At 40.8% G+C, this 24,411-nt stretch overlaps 1 protein-coding gene across 1 annotated transcript in view; it reads right to left on the reverse strand.

Annotated features, from left to right (window-relative positions):
* Window positions 1-24,411, reverse strand: part of afg3l2 (AFG3-like AAA ATPase 2) — a 109,815-nt gene that overhangs the window by 1,627 nt on the left and 83,777 nt on the right. Inside the window, exons 11-15 of the mRNA XM_034183678.1 lie at window positions 13,962-14,069; window positions 5,478-5,603; window positions 5,264-5,374; window positions 5,045-5,160; window positions 1,034-1,234 (exon numbers count right to left, since the gene is read on the reverse strand). Coding sequence (XP_034039569.1) covers window positions 1,034-1,234; window positions 5,045-5,160; window positions 5,264-5,374; window positions 5,478-5,603; window positions 13,962-14,069 — 662 coding nt within the window. The remainder of the gene's footprint in view (window positions 1-1,033; window positions 1,235-5,044; window positions 5,161-5,263; window positions 5,375-5,477; window positions 5,604-13,961; window positions 14,070-24,411) is intronic.

Here is a 24,411-nt window from a genome sequence, read left to right on the forward strand (position 1 = left end):
TGCTCATAATTTTCCACAACAAAGTAAACAGTTATGAGAAGTGCAGTCCCCAAAAACACGGTTTAACACCCGAAACCGGGTTAGCCTGTTAGCTTAGCTTTTTCAGACAGAAAGGGAGGGGCGTGTTCAGGCTTCACAGAGTCACCCAGGCTCCACCCCTTTATACATTTAAGGGTTTACTGTGATGTCACGAATGTTGCTGCTGCCAACATATCGGCTGTTGCGGGTCTATTGGAAACCTACGGGCAATGTCACACAGACTCTGTCCAGGATAGACAGTCGAGCGTCACAGTAGAAACAGAGAAGAGTGATGGAGGAAAAACGTCACTTTGTTACATGTGTTGGCCAGAGTGAGGCGCTGTGGTACCAAGCAGTTTCCAGATGTCGCTGTGAAATGCTCATCAATCTGGGATGATGTAGGACAGTCTGGGACAGTAAGGACTGTAGTGCAGGACTATCCAGAACAGGCTGGGACAGAGCAGATTTCCATCACAGGAACAATTCCCTAATAGGTGAGCTGATTAATGTGGTACGTTTCCGTAGAAATGGTCTTGGATAAGAGGTGCAACGTCATGATGGGTTGTTTTAGTCTGAACTTGTTTCTGACGTCCGATTGGCTCATTCTGAAGTCCTGTCAGAGCACTGTCAGCCACAGACTGAGGCCACTGAGGTGCACCACAGAACGCCACAGGAAGTCCTTCTTACCTGTGGCAATCTGCCTCTATAACTCCTCCCCCTTCTGCAGCATGAACACATAACAGAGTTATTCAACTTACGGGCGAATATATCTTCCAGTCACTTTGCATAAATCATTAATTTTTTTTAAACCTACTACCATGTTCTGTAATTGTGTATTTAACTAACCACTGTTTACTGTTTCTGTACTCCTTTCCTTTGGGATAAAGAAAGTTGATCTTGATCTTTAAACTGAAGGTGTTGATTTGAAGCCTGTGTCAGAGGCACTGTGACAAAGTGTTTTATTTTGGTTGTTTTGGCCTGAGGGGTGTTGGTGTGCCCTTTTCAGGATGCTGACCTGTGCGTAGGCGCTCTGGGTGACCTTGCGTAGGTCGTCCTGCGCTCCGGTGGTTATCCTGCCAAAGAAGATTTCTTCAGACACACGGCCTCCCAGCATCATGCACATGCGGTCCAGCAGCTGCTCCTTTGTGTACAGGTACTGCTCTTTGGGCAGGTACTGTGCGTATCCCAGGCCTTTCCCTCGGGGAATGATGGACACCTGGACAAGGAACAAGGGAGCACTGTGTCATGTGACCTCAAGCAACAATATAAACTGGTCATTAGTCCAGATTGTAGATCTGACTGGACCACGCCACCTCGATTGTCCACTGTGCTGCTTGTTACATTTGACTGCATGTTTGTGCTTCGTCAGTCCTGGAAGCACCATAAGAGGAGAGGAACAAACAAACGGCACCTCACTCACGCTTCGAGTTAGTCTTTGAAACCCTGTTCTATCCAGACCCTTGAGATGGATTCTGTATTGTGAAGTGGATGAGAGTCTACGACCCCAGCCTGGACTGGGACAACGCTAATGAAATGCCTGGTCCAAGAACACAGACCTGGATTTGAACCCTGATCTATATACAGTTTAAAAACAGACTCAAGATTATTTTCCTTTATGTGCTTCTTTTGAGAACAGTCAATCAAATCAGTAGGACCACCCAAACGTTTCCTGGCTCAGACCACTAAAGTCTGCAGACAGAAAGCAGGAATAAAGGACTAGTTGCAGAGTCCAGTGAGGGTGACATCACCTGCAGGCGGACATAAAAATCATTACCAAAGACACCAAGTACAGTTCAAAGATAAAGGTTTGGTGATGCCGATGTCTTTGCAGGAGAACAAAGGTCCAAGTCTTGTCTGGTTGAGAGACTTGGACTCTAACCAGTGTCCTCAGGTGAGGACTGGATGTCTTTGGTCCCAGGTCTCTGTGGAGGATCTTTGGGTCCTGCTGGACTGACATTTGTGTCCAATGAATGGTTACTTAGTGAGACTCAGTCATGCAGCTGTATATGAGAACGAGAGAGCGCACTCCCAATGCTGCACACTAAACAAAAACGTCCCTTCATGGACACTCAGAGACATGACGTCTACTAACCGGCAAAATATTGATGAAGTTCCCGGATGTTAATGCATTTTCAATGGGGATTCGCGACTGAACACACTAAGAAAAATGCTCGCAAAATACATGTTAAAATGCCATTTTGACCTGGATATCGAGCCAGTGAAATTAAAATACAATAAATTATGTCAGCAAAGTATTAAACTTAATTTGACACACACACATTCTCAAATATTAGTGTTGAAAGTGACACGGATCTGCGCTGTTCAAGCTGCTGAGCTGAGGCATCCTGCTGCAGCTGCTGCTGTGTTCAACGCAGCGCGGCTCCTAAAACCATCACAATACATTTATACACACACACACACACACACACACACACACACACACACACACACACACACACAACCCCTGGCAATTAATGATGGAATCACCGGCCTCGGAGGATGTTCATTCAGTTGTTTAATTTTGTAGAAAAAAAGCAGATCACAGACATGACACAAAACTAAAGTCATTTCAAATGGCAACTTTCTGGCTTTAAGAAACACTATAAGAAATCAGGAAAAAAAAATTGTGGCAGTCAGTAACGGTTACTTTTTTAGACCAAGCAGAGGGAAAAAAAAATGGAATCACTCAATTCTGAGGAATAAATTATGGAATCACCCTGTAAATTTTCATCCCCAAAAGTAACACCTGCATCAAATCAGATCTGCTTATTAGTCTGCATCTAAAAAGGAGTGATCACACCTTGGAGAGCTGTTGCACCAAGTGGACTGACATGAATCACGGCTCCAACACGAGATATATCAATTGAAACAAATGAGAGGATTATCAAACTCTTAAAAGAGAGTAAATCATCACGCAGTGTTGCAAAAGATGTTGGTTGTTCACAGTCAGCTGTGTCTAAACTCTGGACCAAATACAAACAACATGGGAAGGTTGTTAAAGGCAAACATACTGGTAGAACAAGGAAGACATCAAAGCATCAAGACAGAAAACTTAAAGCAATGTGTCTCAAAAATCGAAAATGCACAACAAAACAAATGAGGAACGAATGGGAGGAAACTGGAGTCAACGTCTGTGACCGAACTGTAAGAAACCGCCTAAAGGAAATGGAATTTACATACAGAAAAGCTAAACGAAAGCCATCATTAACACCTAAACAGAAAAAAACAAGGTTACAATGGGCTAAGGAAAAGCAATTGTGGACTGTGGATGACTGGATGAAAGTCATATTCAGTGATGAATCTCAAATCTGTATTGGGCAAGGTGATGATGCTGGAACTTTTGTTTGGTGCCGTTCCAATGAGATTTATAAAGATGACTGCCTGAAGAGAACATGTAAATTTCCACAGTCATTGATGATATGGGGCTGCATGTCAGGTAAAGGCACTGGGGAGATGGCTGTCATTACATCATCAATAAATGCACAAGTTTACGTTGATATTTTGGACACTTTTCTTATCCCATCAATTGAAAGGATGTTTGGGGATGATGAAATCTTTTTTCAAGATAATAATGCATCTTGCCATAGAGCAAAAACTGTGAAAACATTCCTTGCAAAAAGACACATAGGGTCAATGTCATGGCCTGCAAATAGTCCGGATCTTAATCCAATTGAAAATCTTTGGTGGAAGTTGAAGAAAATGGTCCATGACAAGGCTCCAACCTGCAAAGCTGATCTGGCAACAGCAATCAGAGAAAGTTGGAGCCAGATTGATGAAGAGTACTGTTTGTCACTCATTAAGTCCATGCCTCAGAGACTGCAAGCTGTTAGAAAAGCCAGAGGTGGTGCAACAAAATACTAGTGATGTGTTGGAGCGTTCTTTTGTTTTTCATGATTCCATCATTTTTTCCTCAGAATTGAATGAGTCCATATTTTTTTCCCTCTGCTTGGTCTAAAAAAGTAACCGTTACTGACTGCCACAATTTTTTTTCCTGATTTCTTATAGTGTTTCTTAAAGCCAGAAAGTTGCCATTTGAAATGACTTTAGTTTTGTGTCATGTCTGTGATCTGCTTTTTTTTTTTCTACAAAATTAAACAACTGAATGAACATCCTCCGAGGCCGGTGATTCCATCATTTTTGCCAGGGGTTGTGTATATATATCATTATCATGGTCTATATATCATGGTCATTATAATCTCATTATTTTAAGGTGCAAATAAAAAAAAAATCCCCAGTCTTGTCAAATAATTTTAATCACTAACAACAAGTATTTTAACTAGACATTAGTCTAGCAGTGGAAAATATCAACTAGATGTAAGTGAAGAGTTAATGGTCCGTGTCATCGGGCGACATGGCAGGAGACATACAGCTGTTTATCATCCAAATATCACGGACAAAGTGACAAGAAGATCCAAAACCACTTACTTATGGAAGGAAATATTGTCTCCCTTGTTCCTCCGTTTGTGGCTTTGTCAACATGCGCAGCTTTCCGGCATATTCCACCTGTTTCTTGAACTTCTATGCACGCAAATCACTAACTTGCCCAGAATTAAAATGGTGACCACGCCTCCTTGTCGGCACACGGCTCAGCGCTACTGTGCTCTCTAGTTCTTATATACAGCTCCATGGACTCAGATGAGGAGGATTGCTGACACTGTCAAGGAACATCAGACACCACATTTAGTCCATGTGGGGAGTTTCTCTGGACATGATCTAGGACACAGGTGTCTCAGTGTGAAGGACCCCAGAGACTGGAGAAGGTCAAGGCCACGCCCACAGCATCACCTGACCAAGGCCACACTGTCAGTTTCACCTGGTTTCAAGAGTAGAGGTGAGGGTGAGCCGGTGGTCTGTGTGTACCTGTGGTGGTTCTGGGGTGCATGTTCTGAGACAGTCACAGAGGTGGGGATTTGTTCTTTGTGTTGTGACCGATGCTGTTTGAGATCTCCATGAGCCTGTGGTTGACTTTACACATGTTCAACATGTCTATCTCAGAGTGATGTCACAGTATAACGGCGAACTGAACCTTCAGCAGTGGGTCGGCATGTTCCAGGAACCATCCAGCAACGGCATGGCCGGCCTCGTGGTATGCCACAGTTTTCTTCTCCTCTGGCTGGAGGACCTGAGTCTTCTTCTCCAGACCTGATACAGGAAGAGCCAGATAATGTAATTAAGGCGGTTTGATGTACATCAGTTTCACGTGGCTGCAAGTCGACTTTCAGAGAAGATTTTGTGACAGGCTCACCGCCGATGACTCGCTCAATGGCCTGTTCAAAGTGTTGCTGGTTGATGGCATCAGACAGGTGGCGAGCAGCGATCAGTGCCGCCTCATTACAAACATTAGCAATGTCAGCACCTAGCCAACAGAAAATGCCCAGTTAGTGCTCAGACGGCTAACGGACAGCGAACAGACATGGAGGCAAAGTCAAAGGAATAAAAAAAAAAAGTAGTTTGTTTACCGGAAAAGCCCGGTGTGAGAGCAGCCATCTTCTTGGCGAGAGCGTCTTTGTCCATGTCTACTTCCAGCTTCAGAGGTCGGAGGTGAACTCTGAAAATGGACGCTCGTCCTTTGATGTCTGGCGGACCTGCAAATCACACATTGATATTCTTCCATTATTTTGGATGTGCCTCATGTGCCAGTATCCCCACAGCCGCCCAGCTCCTCACCCTGGACAACTCCAGAAAAACAGAGTGTCCCAGGCCCTGCCCGGGAGTTCGGTTCCAGAGACCATGGTATGCGTGGAGGTGAGCCCAACTATTTCTAATTGATATCGCTCAACTGACCCAGGGTTCTCCTCAGAAATGTTCAGTATAGCGGCGCTGTTGTTAATTATCACCCGAGGTGGCGCATGTTGAGTCATTTTGACTGGTTTGAGATGCATTGAAAGCAAGAATAATAGTCAAAACAAATGACACTTGTGTTATAATATCAAAGTTCTTTTTTGCATTTTTCCTGTCTAAGTTAATAAAATAAATAACATTGAAAAGTTTAAAAACACATTAATATTTGATGGAAATAACATTTACTCTCTTCTTTAAAAATGACACACTGTACCTTTAATCCAGCCAGACAGGCAGAGTTTTTTTTTTCTGTCATGTTGACAGTTTAGTTTTTTTCTTTTTAACATTTCTGAGCGGGATTGCAAACTTTTTAAAAACAATATAACCGAATGAACGTGTCACTATTTCAGGACAAGTGTTTTAAGGCGCACTAGGTGAGGACCTCAAAAACTTTTTTGAAACAAATACAGGTAGTACAAAATATACTGACAGTGTGTGGGAGGCGTCAAAAGCTTACGTTAGGGGGAAGCTGATAGCATATGGCTCAAAAAAGAAAAAGACAGCCTGCACAGAATCAAAGAATTGGAAAAAGAAATTTAGGAAATTAAGGAAATTAAGGAAATTAAATTAGCTGAACAATATACTGAACCGCTCTATTGTGAAATTTGTGAATTGAAATTTCAACTGAATGAAATTTACAATAAAAAAAGTAGCGTACTCTTTGTTCCGCTTGAAAACCACATTCTATGAAGGGGGAGAAAAGACTGGTAAAATATTGGCAAGACAAGTTAAGAAGCAAGATTTTTCTAATGCTATCCCTGCCATTAAAAGGGGAAGCAATTTGGCCACATCGGTCTCTGAAATAAACAAAGTATTTCAAAATTATTATAGAAAATTATATACCTCTACAGTTTCTGGCACTGCGAGTCAAATAGAAGCTGAACTCTTCCTCTCCAGACTTACTTTACCTAAATTGCTTCAGGAACATGTGGATCTGCTAGAGGGCTCAATAACTGAAGAAGAAATTAGAAAAGCAATTTCTATAACGAAAATGGGGAAATCGCCAGGTTATGACGGCCTCCCTGCAGAGTATTATAAAATGTATACTGATACTCTTGTACCTGTGTTACAAAAAGTGTATAAGGAGGCCTTTGAGAGGGGACAGATACCTGCTACATTTAATGAGGCATTGATATCTCTGATACCAAAGAAGGATAAGGATAATACAGAGCCATCAAACTATAGGCCGATTAGTTTGCTGAATACAGACTGTAAAATTCTCACTAAGATACTGGCCTCACGTCTACAACGAGTTCTAGGCACCATCATACATCAAAATCAAACAGGCTTTATGAAATCTCGATCTTCTTCGGACAACATCCGTAAATTACTGTACATGATATGGTTAAGCCAGTCAATAAATTTACCTATAGCATCCTTCTCCCTGGATGCGGAGAAGGCATTTGACAAAGTTCAATGGCCCTTTCTCTTCTTGGCTTTGTCAAAGTTCGGCTTTGGGCCATGTTTTATAAATTGGGTGAAATTATTGTATAAGGAACCAAAGGCAGCAATAATATCCAATGGTACTACCTCATCCTTCTTTGAATTATCACATGGGGCCCGCCAAGCCTGCTCATTGAGCCCCCTCTTGTTCCTCATATTTATAGAAACTTTAGCTGTGAGCATTAGAGCAAGTAAGAATATTAAGGGTGTGTTTTGTGGGCAACAGGAAAACAAGTTGCTTCTCTACACTTAGGATATTTTAGCTATCATCGCTGAACCTCTTTCTTCCTTACCGTATCTGATGAGCACTACAGAGTCTTTCTCAGGGGTATCGGGATATAGAGTTAATTGGGACAAGTCCGATGCAATGCCTTTGTCTTTCGTCTGTCATCCATACATGGTAGAGAGATTTAAATTCAAATGGGTACCAAAGGGAATGAAGTATTTGGGAATCAAACTTTGTCAAAATATGGAGGACATGCCTTAGTTTAACTTTGATCCAGTGTTGCTTAAAATTAGGACAAATTTAGAAAAATGGGAACAACTACCAATTTCACTCTGGGGTAAGATTAATTAAAATGATTATATCCCCTCAGTTCAACTACCTATTAATGATGATGCCCATTGTAATACCATTGTTGCCACAGTTACTTTGAAAAAGTAATCCAATTACTGATTACTCCTTCAAAAAGTAACTTAGTTACTTTACTGATTACTCAATTGGAAAAGTAACTAAGTTAGATTACTAGTTACTTTTTTAGTTACTTTCCCCAGCTGCCCACAACAACCCACATCAACATGACAATGATACCTGTTTTGCCAAAACTCACTTTATAGTCACCCTTTCTTGACTTCAATGAAAATAAATACTTGTTTTATAAAAAGTAAAATAAAGACCTCTTTCTTGACCTCATATTTAACTGTTGACAGCACTGTAACAGTAAAACTTACAATTTCAAACCTACATTGTTTATAAATGTAACTATTAAATTCTAACATTTTTCTAACATTTAAATTCTCTCTAAACATTTTACTTGTTGAAATTATTATTATTTTAAGCAATATTAGTAGGTGTAGTAAAAAACGGCTTCAAAACTGGACCTTTAATCTAGGGGTGTTGTGGGGGCACATCCCTCCCCCACGCCCCATCCCATCTGGATTCGCCCCTGCTTTGGCGTTTGAGCACAAAGAATAGATAACATTTATTTATGCAGAAAACATGACCAGATTTACAGGTAAGAAAGTTTTATTGTGTTTTCACATCATCTGGTCCTCAGAAAGAGAGTTTAGGTGCATTTGAGTGGAAAATAGTGTTAGTTGTTGACGCGTCGCGGAGGATCAGCTGTTTTTAGTGAGCAGATACGGTGCAGCTCAGAATTCTAAATAAAGGAGGAAAAAAGTATAAAAATGTCTTTGTAAAGCTCAGTGCAGGTGTGCTGATCACCGCGCTTTAAGAGGTGAGGACGAGTTGAGCAGCTGCAAAAAAACGTGGATGAAAAGCTCACAGCTCACTTAAAGTGGACAGTTCAGTTGAACTCCGACCTCCTGCCCACAGACCAAGTTTAATGCTGCTATCGACCCATAATGAAAAATAATAGTAACGCACAGTGACATGGAGAAGTAACTTTAATCTGATTACTGATTTGGAAAGATTAACGCGTTAGATTACTCGTTACTAAAAAAAAGTGGTCAGATTAGAGTAACGCGTTACCGGCATCACTGTGTAATACCATTGACTATCTTTAAACAGTATGAAAACTTACTTAAACAGTTTTTATGGGAGGGTAAAAAAGCCAGAATTAAAATGACCAAACTGTATGCACCAAGGGAGAAGGGTGGCCTGGACTGCCTGACCCAATTTTATACTACTTATCATGTGAAATGGTCAAACTAGTGAAATACTGGGAGCAGACTGGGGGAGGACTAGATTGGTTGATGTTAGAAACTGATATCTGCACTCCTTTTGAGCCAAAACACAAATTATCGCAAAAAAAATGACTCCACAACCCAGTTCTTATACATTCTGGTCAGGTTTGGCTGAAAGTACATAAAATAATTAAACAATCCCATTCTGTTCAAAAATATGCATCACTTTGGAACAATCCTTCTATTTGTATTGATAAGAAACCTGTGTTTTGGGGAAAGTGGCATTCCTGTGGCATTCATACCATCGGAGATTTATACAGAGATGAGCATTTCATGTCCTATGCAGAACTTGTTCGCAATTTTAAACTGGAAGGGAAGGAAAATTTTTGGAAATATCTACAAATGAGACATTGTGTGACATCCATATTTAAAGAGGGCGGTGAGAATCTCATTCTAGATTTTATTAAGTTGCCACGGGAACGTCACACTGCCTCTCAATTCTACATGTTGCTGAATAATGATAGAAGTGGTGATTCTTCAAATATCAAAATGCTATGGCAGAGGGATCTTGACATGGAAATCTCACAAGACAAATGGTTGGATATCATGTCAAAAAATGGTAAATATGTGAAGGAAGCCAGAAGCAAATGCATACAGTATAAAATTTTAAATGGGTACTATCACACTCCGGCTTGGCAACATAGCATGAAACTTATGCCTGATAATTTTTGCTGGAAATGTAAAACTGAAGTTGAGACGTTTATACATTGCTTTTGGGAATGTTCTGCCGTTTCTCCATTTTGGACTAAAATCATTGCTATTCTGAAAAGGTGGTGCAGATCGGAGGTGCCTTTAACACCAGAACTGTGCTTACTGGGAGACAGGTCACAAGTTCCCAACATCCCCAAGGCTACTTTCTCTGTGCTCATGGTTGGACTTGTAACAGCATCAAGAATAATTTTGAGACATTGGAGGACTGCCACTCATCCCAAATTGAAAGACTGGTTAACAGCAATGGCAGAAACTGCTTCTTATGAGACTATGCTTAACAGACTGAGACAACACAGAGGACAAGGACACAGACTGGGACAACTTTTGGAATCATTTAAAATCGCAGGACACTACAGGTAACATTTAAATAGTAATTGGACTTCAGGTAAAGGTCAGGATCTTCATGTATTCATGTATGAGATTAAAATTCAATGATGTTATAAACCTGTCCCATGTAACACTATGAAATAGGGGAGGGGGGAGGGACATGCACCAGCCAATTTTTTATTTTTTATTTATTTATTTTATTTTGTTTTTATTATCATCATTTTTATCCTGTACATTGTTGTACATTTTTTGTGTATTTTTGCTAAGTTAAAAATCAATAAAAACTTAAATTACAAAAAACAATATAACCTCTAATTGTCTTGTTTGAACAAGAGATAAATCTGGACTGATTTCATTGTCAAATCAAAATCAAATTTATTACAAAGTAACTTCTCACATACAGTAGTGTTCAGAATAATAGTAGTGCTATGTGACTAAATCCAGGTTTTGAGTATATTTCTTATTGTTACATGGGAAACAAGGTACCAGTAGATTCAGTAGATTCTCTCAAATCCAACAAGACCAAGCATTCATGATATGCACACTCTTAAGGCTATGAAATTGGGCTATTAGTAAAAAAAAAGAAGTAGAAAAGGGGGTGTTCACAATAATAGTAGTGTGGCATTCAGTCAGTGAGTTCGTCAATTTTGTGGAACAAACAGGTGTGAATCAGGTGTCCCCTATTTAAGGATGAAGCCAGCACCTGTTGAACATGCTTTTCTCTTTGAAAGCCTGAGGAAAATGGGACGTTCAAGACATTGTTCAGAAGAACAGCGTAGTTTGATTAAAAAGTTGATTGGAGAGGGGAAAACTTATACGCAGGTGCAAAAAATTATAGGCTGTTCATCTACAATGATCTCCAATGCTTTAAAATGGACCAAAAAAAAAAAAAAAAACAGACGCGTGGAAGAAAACGCAAAACAACCATCAAAATGGATAGAAGAATAACCAGAATGTCAAAGGCTCACCCATTGATCAGCTCCAGGATGATCAAAGACAGTCTGGAGTTACCTGTAAGTGCTGTGACAGTTAGAAGACGCCTGTGTGAAGCTAATTTATTTGCAAGAATCCCCCGCAAAGTCCCTCTGTTAAATAAAAGACGTGCAGAAGAGGTTACAATTGCCAAAGAACACATCAACTGGCCTAAAGAGAAATGGAGGAATATTTTGTGGACTGATGAGAGTAAAATTGTTCTTTTTGGGTCCAAGGGCCACAGACAGTTTGTGAGACAACCCCCAAACTCTGAATTCAAGCCACAGTTCACAGTGAAGACAGTGAAGCATGGTGGTGCAAGCATCATGATATGGGCATGTTTCTCCTACTATGGTGTTGGGCCTATATATCACATACCAGGTATCATGGATCAGTTTGGATATGTCAAAATACTTGAAGAGGTCATGTTGCCTTATGCTGAAGAGGACATGCCCTTGAAATGTGTGTTTCAACAAGACAATGACCCCAAGCACACTAGTAAACCAGCAAAATCTTGGTTCCAAACCAACAGAATTAATGCCTTGCAGATGTGAAGAAATCATGAAAAACTGTGGTTATACAACTAAATACTAGTTTAGTGATTCACAGGATTGCTAAAAAAGCAGTTTGAACATAATAGTTTTGAGTTTGTAGCGTCAACAGCAGATGCTACTCTTATTGTGAACACCCCCTTTTCTACTTTTTTTTTTTACTAATAGCCCAATTTCATAGCCTTAAGAGTGTGCATATCATGAATGCTTGGTCTTGTTGGATTTGTGAGAATCTACTGAATCTACTGGTACCTTGTTTCCCATGTAACAATAAGAAATATACTCAAAACCTGGATTAATCTTTTTAGTCACATAGCACTACTATTATTCTGAACACTCCTGTACAAGTAATTTGATCTGGTGTCATTGGTGCCGAAACAACAATAATAAAAAGAAAATGAATAAAAAAAAAAAACACTTCTGTAAGAAGTAGATCTGCTCTTTTAAAGATGAAACCCTGGATGAAAAACTTTCTGAATCACTTTCGTTTCACTGAGGCTGTGTGCTGAAGATGATCACTGATTAAAATTCCTCTCCCTCTCTCTCTCCCCTGTAGAATAAAGCCTTCATGTGTCACTAGCTACGCAAGCAGAAGGAGCTCTTTTTATTGGAAGACTTTGACAGAGTTTTTGTTCTTTCACTCTCTGAGCGCTGGGCGCTGTGACTCTGCTCGGCTGGCGGTGTGTGTGTGTGGGGGTGTGGGGGGGGGGGGGGGGGGGGGGGTGCAGGCAGCAGCATATAACGCCGTTGTGGTAACAGTATAATGGCGCCACGCCGTTGTTCCATTGTCTGGGGAGAACCCTGGCACTGCACAAGCTCAGGCTCCTCCCCCACTAGAGAGGTGACATGCCAAGTTTTAAGAGTCAAGTTCCATAACACAGTGTCAGTCCATGTGGCCATTTGCTCCAGTCCACTGCCCAAAAAACAGCACAACAGACCTGTTACCCTCCCCCTGAGAGTAGAGAGCCCAGATGAAGTGACACCATGTTCGTTCTTTGGGCTAAGCCTGAGTGAGTCCCATGGTTGTCGACCCAGCCACCAGACACTCACCTGTGAGCTCTCCCACAGGCTTTACTCCAGGAGGAGGCCCCAGTCTCCCTGATCCTGGTGAGGTGACTTCATCCCTGTGTCTGCACAGTCATAACGGGTCATTTGAATCACCCTTTGTCTGTCTCCTCACCTGGGAAAAATTTGCAGAGGGTGGCCGTAGCAGGAGCTAATGCTCCAGACAACATAGCTCCCAGTATCACATAAGTCTGCCCCCCCCCAAGATCCAGGGAGGGGGCCAAAACTTTTACTTGCATGTTTTTGAATAAACGGTCAAACTGTCATGGAGAAGAAAGAGCAGAGCCAGAAGGCAAGACTCTCAATTTACCAGTCGATTTACGCTCCCATCCTCAACTACAGTCATAAACTTTGAGTAACGAGCAAAACAATAAGATCGTGTATACAAGTGGTGGAAATGAGATTCCTGTCAGGTATCTTGGCTTACACCCCCAGACAGGGTGAGAAGCTCAACTGCCCAGGAGGGAATCTGAGTGGAGCTGCCATCTCTTCAAATTAAAAGTAGCCATATGGTTCAGGCATCTGGTGAGGATGGCCCCTGGTCATCTCCCAAGGAAGGTCAACTGCGGGGAGGCCCAGAGGAAGATCTAGGACATGCTGGAGGGATTATGTTTCCCAGCTGGCTTGGGAATGCCCAGGAAGTGTTACAGGACTTGGCTGGGGATAGGGAAGTGTGGGAGGAGTTGCTTGCATCTGCCACCGCGACCCGGACAAGTGGCAGAAAATGAATGAATGAATGTTAAAACTTCTCTCCCGTGATGCTGCTTTATTTGTACATTAATTTGTGTTGTTAAGCACATTTTACATCCGCCGAGGACATAAAATCATCGCCATTTGTTTGTCTGCCTGTTAGCAGGATTACGTCAAAACTACTTCATGGATTTTCACCAAATTTTTTCCACTGATTGATATTAAGGCCTGGAAGACTTTTGGAGGTGATTCAGATCTAGAATGGCGGACGTCAGTCAGCTCTGATTGCTCTCGTTTATGATGTGAAAATGTTTATTTTTTGTTTTGTTTAAATAAGTGATCATTCTTGTACACATTTTTAAGTCTTGCATGAGTTTATGTTTCTTTTGAAGTTTGATGATCAAACTGGAAACTCACCAATATAAATCTGTCTGTCGAACCGTCCGGGCCTCATTAGTGCCGGGTCCAGGATGTCCGGTCTGTTGGTTCCTGCCAGAACCACCACGTTGCTGGCTGTGTTGAACCCTGAGGAAAGGCTGCAATTAGACCAAAAAAAAAAAAGACCCAAAGATCCACCAGGACCCCAAAGGCCCCCCTCAAAAAACAATTATACAACCCCTGGCAATAATTATGGAATCACAGGCCTTGGAGGATGTTCATTCAGTTGTTTAATTTTGTAGAAAAAAAGCAGATCACAGACATGACACAAAACTAAAGTCATTTCAAATTGCAACTTTCTGGCTTTAAGAAACACTATAAGAAATCAGGAAAAAAAAATTGTGGCAGTCAGTAACAGTTACTTTTTTAGACCAAATATGGACTCGCACAATTCTGAGGAAAAAATTATGGAATCACCCTGTAAATTTTTATCCCCAAAACTAACACCTGCATCAGATCAGATCTGCTCGTTAGTCTGCATCTAAAAAGGAGTGATCACACCTTGGAGAGCTGTTGCACCAAGTGGACTGACATGAATCATGGCTCCAACACGAGAGATGTCAATTGAAACAAAGGAGAGGATTATCAAACTCTTAAAAGAGGGTAAATCATCACGCAATGTTGCAAAAGATGTTGGTTGTTCACAGTCAGCTGTGTCTAAACTCTGGACCAAATACAAACAACATGGGAAGGTTGTTAAAGGCAAACATACTGGTAGACCAAGGAAGACGTCAAAGCGTCAAGACAGAAAACTTAAAGCAATAGTCTCAAAAAATCGATAATGCACAACAAAACAATGAAGAACGAATGGGAGGAAACTGGAGTCAACGTCTGTGACCGAACTGTAAGAAACCGCCTAAAGGAAATGGGATTTACATACAGAAAAGCTAAACGAAAGCCATCATTAACACCTAAACAGAAAAAAAAAAACAAGGTTACAATGGGCTAAGGAAAAGCAATTGTGGACTGTGGATGACTGGATGAAAGTCATATTCAGTGATGAATCTCGAATCTGCATTGGGCAAGGTGATGATGCTGGAACTTTTGTTTGGTGCCGGTTCCCAATGAGATTTATAAAGATGACGTGCCTGAAGAGAACGTAAATTTCCCAGTCATTGATGATATGGGGCTGCATGTCAGGTAAAGGCACTGGGGAGATGGCTGTCATTACATCATCAATAAATGCACACGTTTACATTGATATTTTGGACACTTTTCTTATCCCATCAATTGAAAGGATGTTTGGGGATGATGAAATCATTTTTCAAGATGATAATGCATCTTGCCATAGAGCAAAAACTGTGAAAACATTCCTTGGCAAAAAGACACATATGGGTCAATGTCATGGCCTGCAAATATCCGGATCTTAATCCAATTGAAAATCTTTGGTGGAAGTTGAAGAAAATGGTCCATGACAAGGCTCCAACCTGCAAAGCTGATCTGGCAACAGCAATCAGAGAAAGTTGGAGCCAGATTGATGAAGAGTACTGTTTGTCACTCATTAAGTCCCATGCCTCAGAGACTGCAAGCTGTTATAAAAGGCCAGAGGTGGTGCAACAAAATACTAGTGATGTGTTGGAGCGTTCTTTTGTTTTTCATGATTCCATCATTTTTCCTCAGAATTGAGTGATTCCATATTTTTTTCCATCTGCTTGGTCTAAAAAAGTAACCGTTACTGACTGCCACAATTATTTTTCCTGATTTCTTATAGTTGTTATAAGTTGCCATTTGAAATGACTTTTGTAGTTTTGTGTCATGTCTGTGATCTGCTTTTTTTCTACAAAAATTAACAACTGAATGAACATCCTCCGAGGCCGGTGATTCCATCATTTTTGCCAGGGTTTGTACTTCTCAGATCCACACACTTTGCAAACTAATTTGAACTTGTTCAGCTGGGTTTGTGGAAAAAAAATAGACAGAAAACTATATTACATTCAAAAAAAATAAATAAATAAAACACAAACACCCACCTATCCTGTTGTTGTCTGCAGGTTTTTGGGATATTTTCAAGGTCAAACGCACACCAAGTCAATGCAATTAAAACTGGCTTTGAAAAGTCTGTTGGTGTTTCTGGGGATGAATTAGTTATGAGTCACACTCAGCAGTGAGGGCAGGAACCAAAAGAACCTTTCACGGAACACGGTTACGTATAAACACACCTGCAGTGACAACTGTTCAAAGGAAGAGATCTGAGGAAGCACTAAAACCCATCCTCTGCTTCTTCCATTTAAAGATTTTAAACTGTATGTTGAAGAACCTGGACAGGATTCTTGTGCACGTGTGCACTGAAAAGAAGAGCGATTTATAAAGATTCCACAAGTACATGGGTGATTCTTTAACTACGGGCACTATTGGCCTTGTAAATGTAATTTCCACCACACCATTGCCTTACACTATAAAGCGCCTTGGGGCAACTGTTTGTTGTGATTTGGCGCTATATACATGTGCACTGATGTCACTGTTTATCTCCATAGAACTACCCAAACAATCTTTCATACAAACTGTTTAGGGACATTACAGTGTTGTGGTGGAAATTACGGCAATAGTGTGGGAGGCAACTACAACCATGTTTAAAAAAAATGCACCAACAGTTGTATGACATTGAATACCCCAATTATGTTTTGATTACTTTTACTGATATTTTATTCAGAGATTTTAAAACATTATAGAAAAATGTTTCTTACATTCATTTTATCATTGAAGATCAAAAGTCTGGGTGTGGGACAAGCACCAAAACAGCAATATTTGCATATAATGATGCTGAAAAAAGGGTGAAAAAGTCATCATAGAATACTAGAACCAATTTCTTACAGACTTTCATTGTAAAGATAACTATAAAAGGTTGAACTTCCCCTTTTTCTGTTTTTTCAACAATATGATCAAAGGACATAATAAGTTGCCCGTCAGTCTAAGAATCACCCACATGCGCTTACATCTGCATGCGACAAGAACCGCGCGCTCTCACGCCGAACCATCTTACACACAAAATCCTCATTGAGCTCCAAAAAGCCCTCCTCTTCCCATGGGCTCCCAGCACCCACCATCCATCTCCACCAGCAGCTGGTTCAGTGTGTTTTTCTTGCTCGCTCTGCGCCCCAAAGTTTCCTCGCCCTCGTTTGCCGCCCCCCAGCATCGATCTCATCAATGAAGAGGATGCAGGGTGCGTTTTTTCTCGCCATGACAAACAGGTCTCTGACCTATGGAGGACATGGGCAGCAGGACTGTTGGTTGTGATCCTTCACCCAAGAGCGTGCGTGTGTGTGCATGTGTTTGTGCACAGTCCCCACCCTGGCAGGGCCGACGCCCACAAACATCTCCAGAAACTCTGAGCCATTGGACCGTAATAAATGGGACATTGGCTTCACCAGCTGTTGCTTTGGCCAGCAGAGTCTTTGCCTGTTCCTGGAGGACCTGTTAAAATGGCCCCCTGGATACAAACAAACAAACATTCAAAAGATAAACACCATATGAACACAGTCACAGCTTGACCTGCAAGGTTTTGGATTGTCAAGAGCACAGTTTTTAATTACTTCTAACATTTTTCGTATAATTGATGTTTTCCTCATTCTTAGCTCATATTTTCCTGTGGGGTCCCTCAAGGATCTATTGTTGGTTCCATCTTGTTTTCCATGTACACGATGCCATCAGAAAAAAAAAAAATTCCTCAATATTTCTTATCATCACTATCTATATATTAAAAGCCAAGTGGCCTCTGTGTACATGCGTGAGTGTGTATGGATTAAATCATGGACATGGACTGGGGAGAGCTGACATTTGCCATTTGGTATGTTTATGTATTTTGGGTCAAGGATGAAAATAGTGAAAACAGAATTTTGCTAGAACTAATATTTTTCTGGACTCACACGCCATTCCAGCAGGGGGTGGTAAATCATCTACATATTAAAAATGAAGTGACCTCTATAAATTCTATGCAAAGTGGGCAAACCACCTGATCCAGATGGACTGCCAGTTGAATTTTATAAGACTTTTTCAGCTAAACTATCCCCTTTTTTAAGTAAACTTTTGAAGAAATCTTCACCACACAAAAATTACCTCACACCATGAATCAAGCTACTATCATTGTTTTGCCCAAAAAGGAAAGGACCCTTGAGACTAACTCTTATTCGGCCAATAAGTCTGCTTTGCTGTGATTACAAAATCCTCCCAAAAGTTCTGTCTCACCGTCTTGAAACAGTGATGCCTAAAATAATTGACCCAGACCAATCAGGTTTTATATTAGGGAGATTCTTCCCACTCCACACCCGTCAGCCGGAGGTTGTAATTTCTTTAGATGCTGAAAAGGCATTTGATTGGGTGGCGTGGGAATATGTATTTACTACCTTGGACAAATTTGGATTCGGCCCAACCTTTATATCTTGGGTCAAAAAAATTTTTTCCAACACCACTGGCGGCAATACACACCAACTCTGTGCCATCAAGTTATTTCCTGTTGCACCGTGGCACGAGACAGGGTTGTTGCCTGTCACCATTCCTTTTTGACTTGGCCATAGCACCTTCGGCCATTGCCCTGAGAATGGATGATAGGATTAGTGGGTGTGTCTAGACATGGCAGGATACACAAGGTGTCACTTTATGCGGATGACCAGCCCTCATTGACATATTAGACACAAATGGCAATATATGAGGGTACAAACTAAATTTTTCCAAAACTACTTTGGTTCCTGATTAATGATTTGGCAAAAATTAATAGACTTTACTTCTTTCCCTTTCAACAGTGATGAAGAACTCACATATTTAGGAGTCAAAGTTACACATCTGTATAAAGCTCTCTATCTGTATAATTTTAAAACATTGTCAGAACGCACCAAACAAGATTTGTCACAATGGTCTACATTACCTATTTCTTTGGCTGGAAGAGTGAATACAATTGACAGTCCTACCACGCTTCCTGTATCTATTTCAAATGTTGCCCTTTTTTCTACCCAAATCTGTGTTTAAGGAGATAGACACCTTGAATTTCATCTTTTGTATGGAATAAATTGGTCCCAAGAATGAGGAAATGTTTCTGGAGGTACCCAGGCCAGCAGGTGGTCTGGGCTTGCCCTGCTTCATTAGTACTATTGGGCTGCAAATAAAAGTAAAATAATATACTGGATATCACCGTGGGTAATAATCAGAGTCAGTTTGAGCTAATATGGAACTGTATAGTAATCCAGGAATTTGCCCTATTTCTTATTAAGTTCTGCGATCCTACAGGTCCACAACCTCAGATCATTTTTTCCTCTATTGAACAATCACCTTTTTCGGCCATCTCAATTTAATTCTGCATTTCAAATCTGGCACAATAACAGTCTAGTCTTTTTTAAAGACCCTTTTAAAAATAGAGCATTTATGTCATTTGAAATGGTACAAAAAAAAAAAAAAAAAATCCAGAAATCTCACTTTTTTAGATTTTTTAAAATTAGAAGTTAAATATTTTCATTTCCCGGGCTCACTTTCTAAGAATGTCACAGATGACGTGTTAAACTTAAACCCTTACACTAAAGGTAGTATCTCAAAAATTTATACTATGATTCAGAATATTAGCTCACCCTCTTGGAATAAAAACTAAATTAGCGTGGGAAAAAGATTTAAATATTGACCTCTTCTAGGTCATCTTGGCAATATTGCTTAGAATGTATTCACACTTCCTCTGCCTGTTATGGACAATGTCTGATCCAGTTCACAGAATTGCATTGCTTACATTACCAAAATGACAAACTTTCTAAAATCTATCCCAATGTCAGTCCTGTATGTTTAAGGTGTCATCGGGGTCCAGTGACTACAGGACATACGTTTTGGCACTGTCAATCACTGAAAATGTTCTGGAAAAAATGTTTTTCGTGTCATTTCATACATGTGCGGAAAGCAGTGATACCTTCCCCATATACTTCCATCTTCGGAGTCCTTCCGCCTGAGACCACTGTTCCTAGACCACAAGCAAGGTGTATATATTTTGCCTCATTAATGTTACAAAAGACTCTTTCTTCTCCAGTGGAAATCAGACAAACCTCCTTCATTTGATGGCTGGATGAAGGAAACGCTGCCCATGCTGCAGCCAGAAAAACTGAGATATTGCAGAGCTCACCGTCAGGCGAAATTCTGGGTGATTTGGTCTCCTTTTTTGATTATGTAAAAAAAAACACCACAAATTCAACATCTCCTTTTGTCAATACAGAAAACATAAATGTAATGGAGCAGTGTTTTTGTTTTTGTTTTTTTCTTGTGACTATTTTATAAATGTTTTATATATTTATACATTTATTATTACTAGGTTGTACTGCAATTATTACTATCTTTTTATCTTTTCTCCCTCTCTCTTTTTAGTTTATCTGTCTTGCTTGGGGGGTGGGAGGCTTTGTGGGTGGGGGGAGCAAAAGATTATGTGTGTGTATTGTGTTCTGGTTCTTGTAAAATGAAAAGTTATAAATAAAGTTAAAAAAAAAAAAAAAAAAAAAAAAAATGAAGTGACCTCTGTGTACATGCGTGTGCGCCTTTGACAAGGACAACTGCGGAGAGCTAACATTTGCCGCTTGGTAGGTTTTATGTATTTTGGGTCAAGGATGAATGCTACAAAAATGGAACGTTGATTGGACTAATATTTTGGAGAAATGACGGCTATTACGTAACAACAGTGAAACAATGGATTTGATCATTATTACATTCTGGAATCACACGCCATTCCAACTCATAGAAACTTTGCTTAATTTATTACCGCCCGTGAAAAATGTCAGCTACTTATTTTATAAACATGACCCAATTCTGGACTCCATGGATCCCCATGGGCAACACACTAGCGTCCATTTTATCTCTCTTCTTTTGAAGCCAAAAGAAGGAAATAAAACAAAATAAATATGTGGGACGACATTTTACTTCGCTCTGAAAACTCTTCCCGTCTCGTCTCCTTTCATGTGTGTTTGCATTGTGGATACTACAACCCCTGGCAAAAATTATGGATCACCGGCCTCGGAGGATGTTCAGTCAGTTGTTTAATTTGTAGAAAAAAAGCAGATCACAGACATGACACAAAACTAAAGTCATTTCAAATGGCAACTTTCTGGCTTTAAGAAACACTATAAGAAATCAGGAAAAAAATTGTGGCAGTCAGTAACGGTTAATTTTTTAGACCAAGTAGAGGGAAAAAATATGGAATCACTCAATTCTGAGGAATAAATTATGGAATCATCCTGTAAATTTTCATCCCCAAAACTAACACCTGCATCAAATCAGATCTGCTCATTAGTCTGCATCTAAAAAGGAGTGATCACACCTTGGAAAGCTGTTGCACCAAGTGGACTGACATGAATCATGGCTCCAACATGAGAGATGTCAATTGAAACAAAGGAGAGGATTATCAAACTCTTAAAAGAGGGTAAATCATCACGCAATGTTGCAAAAGATGTTGGTTCACAGTCAGCTGTGTCTAAACTCTGGACCAAATACAAACAACATGGGAAGGTTGTTAAAGGCAAACATACTGGTAGACCAAGGAAGACATCAAAGCGTCAAGACAGTAAACTTACAGCAATATGTCTCAAAAATCGAAAATGCACAACAAAACAAATGAGGAACGAATGGGAGGAAACTGGAGTCAACGTCTGTGACCGAACTGTAAGAAACTGCCTAAAGGAAATGGGATTTACATACAGAAAAGCTAAGCGAAAGCCATCATTAACACCTAAACAGAAAAAACAAGGTTACAATGGGCTAAGGAAAAGCAATCGTGGACTGTGGATGACTGGATGAAAGTCATATTCAGTGATGAATCTTGAATCTGCATTGGCAAGGTGATGATGCTGGAACTTTTGTTTGGTGCCGTTTCCAATATAAAGATGACTGCCTGAAGAGAACATGTAAATTTCCCACAGTCATTGATGATATGGGGCTGCATGTCAGGTAAAGGCACTGGGAGATGGCTGTCTTACATCATCATAAATGCACAAGTTTACGTTGATATTTTGGACACTTTTCTTATCCCATCAATTGAAAGGATGTTGGGGATGATGAAATAATTTTTCAAGATGATAATGCATCTTGCCATAGAGCAAAAACTGTGAAAACATTCCTGGCAAAAAAGACACATAGGGTCAATGTCATGGCCTGCAAATAGTCCGATCTTAATCCAATTGAAAATCTTTGGTGGAAGTTGAAGAAAATGGTCCATGACAAGGCTCCAACCTGCAAAGCTGATCTGGCAACAGCAATCAGAGAAAGTTGGAGCCAGATTGATGAAGAGTACTGTTTGTCACTCATTAAGTCCATGCCTCAGAGACTGCAAGCTGTTAGAAAAGCCAGAGTTGGTGCAACAAAATACTAGTGATGTGTTGGAGCGTTCTTTTGTTTTTCATGATTCCATCATTTTTTCCTCAGAATTGAATGAGTCCATATTTTTTTCCCTCTGCTTGGTCTAAAAAAGTAACCGTTACTGACTGTCACAATTTTTTTTTCCTGATTTCTTATAGTGTTTCTTAAAGCCAGAAAGTTGCCATTTGAAAGACTTTAGTTTTGTGTCATGTCTGTGATCTGCTTTTTTTCTACAAAATTAAACAACTGAATGAACATCCTCCAGGCCGGTGATTCCATAATTATTTCCAGGGGTTGTAAATGTTGCCCAAAACTTTCTCAGTTAAATGACCATCTTTGGCCCTCCAGAACTCCAGACACAATGTTGTAGACCTCTAAATTACCTTTGATTCTGATTTTAGATTTGACAAACAGATCAACAGTCAAAAAAAATAATCTAATTTTATTAATTTTTTTCGGACCTCTGGATGGACACAGGATTCAAACTCCTGCTTCATTCAGAGGCCAAGGAAAAGGAATCCATGGATCCATCCCTCAAGGCTTGACTACTGCACTCCCTACCTTCTGGAAGTAACCGTCTAACCTCGCCTGCTGGCAGGTTGTCCAAAAATACTGCTGACTCGGAGTAAAAAAAATAAATAAAAAGACGTACAGAACATTGGTCACACATTTGACTTCCTGGATCTTCCGCCCACCCTCAATATGAAGATCCCCTCCCTTCCCTCACATGGGGGGATCTTGGCTCAGTGTCACCACAGCCCCACTTACACCTGTGAGACATTTCAAATGACCTCACTTTGGGGATCTTGGTTTCATTTCAACTTGATGCTCTTGGTCCTATCCTCACTGTGAAGACCTCAGCTACACTGTTACCTTGGGGATCTTGGCACCCAGATCCTGGTACTGTTTGGGGTTCTTTAGGAAGTTGACAAACTCCATGATCTCCAGCTTGGCCTCCTCACAGCCAGCCACGTCTTTGAACTTCACATCAATTTCATCTTTCAGGATCTTTGCCGTTGTCTCACCAACGCTGAACAGCCCGCCCATCCCACGGCCAGGACGCCCGGAGCCCGTGACTCCACGACGCAGCATGAAGAGCAGGAAGCCCATGATGAGCAGCGTTGGGAGCATGCTCAGCAGGAAACTTCTACAGGTGGGACAGATGCAGGTGAAAGGGCAGTTCAACACTTACAGCAGTCAAATCACCGACTGTTAATAAATCCAACCGTCTGCGCTGAAGACAAAAACAACGAGCCCAGGTTTGGGTTTCTGTGCTGCTGCTGCTTCAACAGAAGAAGAGGTGCTGCTTGCCACGCCCCCTTCCCTTCAGAGGGCAGGGCAGGTCTGAGAATAAGCAGCACTTCCTGACAGACGGTTTTGTGTCCGTTAAATCTCTCTAAAACCTTTTAAACGTAACGAGAAGCTGCTTCACGTGACAGACACACTGTCATATTTAATCAGATCAGAAACCCACAAATAAGGCTCACAAACTGATAACTGATGTTTTACTGTCACACACACACACACACACCACACACACAAACTCACTTGGTTTTTGTTAGAATTTTATCATTTAGTTGAGAAGTGGTTTCTTTCTTTAAATGAGCTAAACAGTCAATTTTAAAAACGTGTTGTTCAGTGTGGACTCAAAGGAACTTTAAGAAACAAGTCAAACAAATGTATAGTTACTGACCCTTCAAATCAGAAATTCTTTCGTCATTCTGGCCTCTTTGGCCTTCTTACCCATCGCGCTCGGTGGCGTAAACCACAGGGAGCCTGTCCTCGCTCTCGATGCCCAGCTCGGTCTGAGCCGCCTCCAGATTCCTCTCAAACGTGTCCACGCTGCCAATGTTGAACCACACGTACTGCTGAATATGGCGAAACAGAATGACACGGTCGGGTTAGTGTCGGGACCCCAGAGGGACTTATTATTTTATGACACAGACCCCATCCACCGGAGACTTCCCAGGAGAGAAAACCACTTTGACGTAGCGCTTGTTGATGACCTCCAAACGGTCCGCCTGGCAGAGACAAAAACATGGCAAAGATGTAAATTGTGACCCAGTGTCTCATACTGAATGGTCCGCCCCTAAAAACTGATCCGCCCTGCCTCCACTGCGCATGC

This window comes from Thalassophryne amazonica, chromosome 12 (genome assembly GCF_902500255.1).
Source record: "Thalassophryne amazonica chromosome 12, fThaAma1.1, whole genome shotgun sequence".
In the NCBI taxonomy this organism is placed as follows: Eukaryota; Metazoa; Chordata; class Actinopteri; order Batrachoidiformes; family Batrachoididae; genus Thalassophryne; species Thalassophryne amazonica.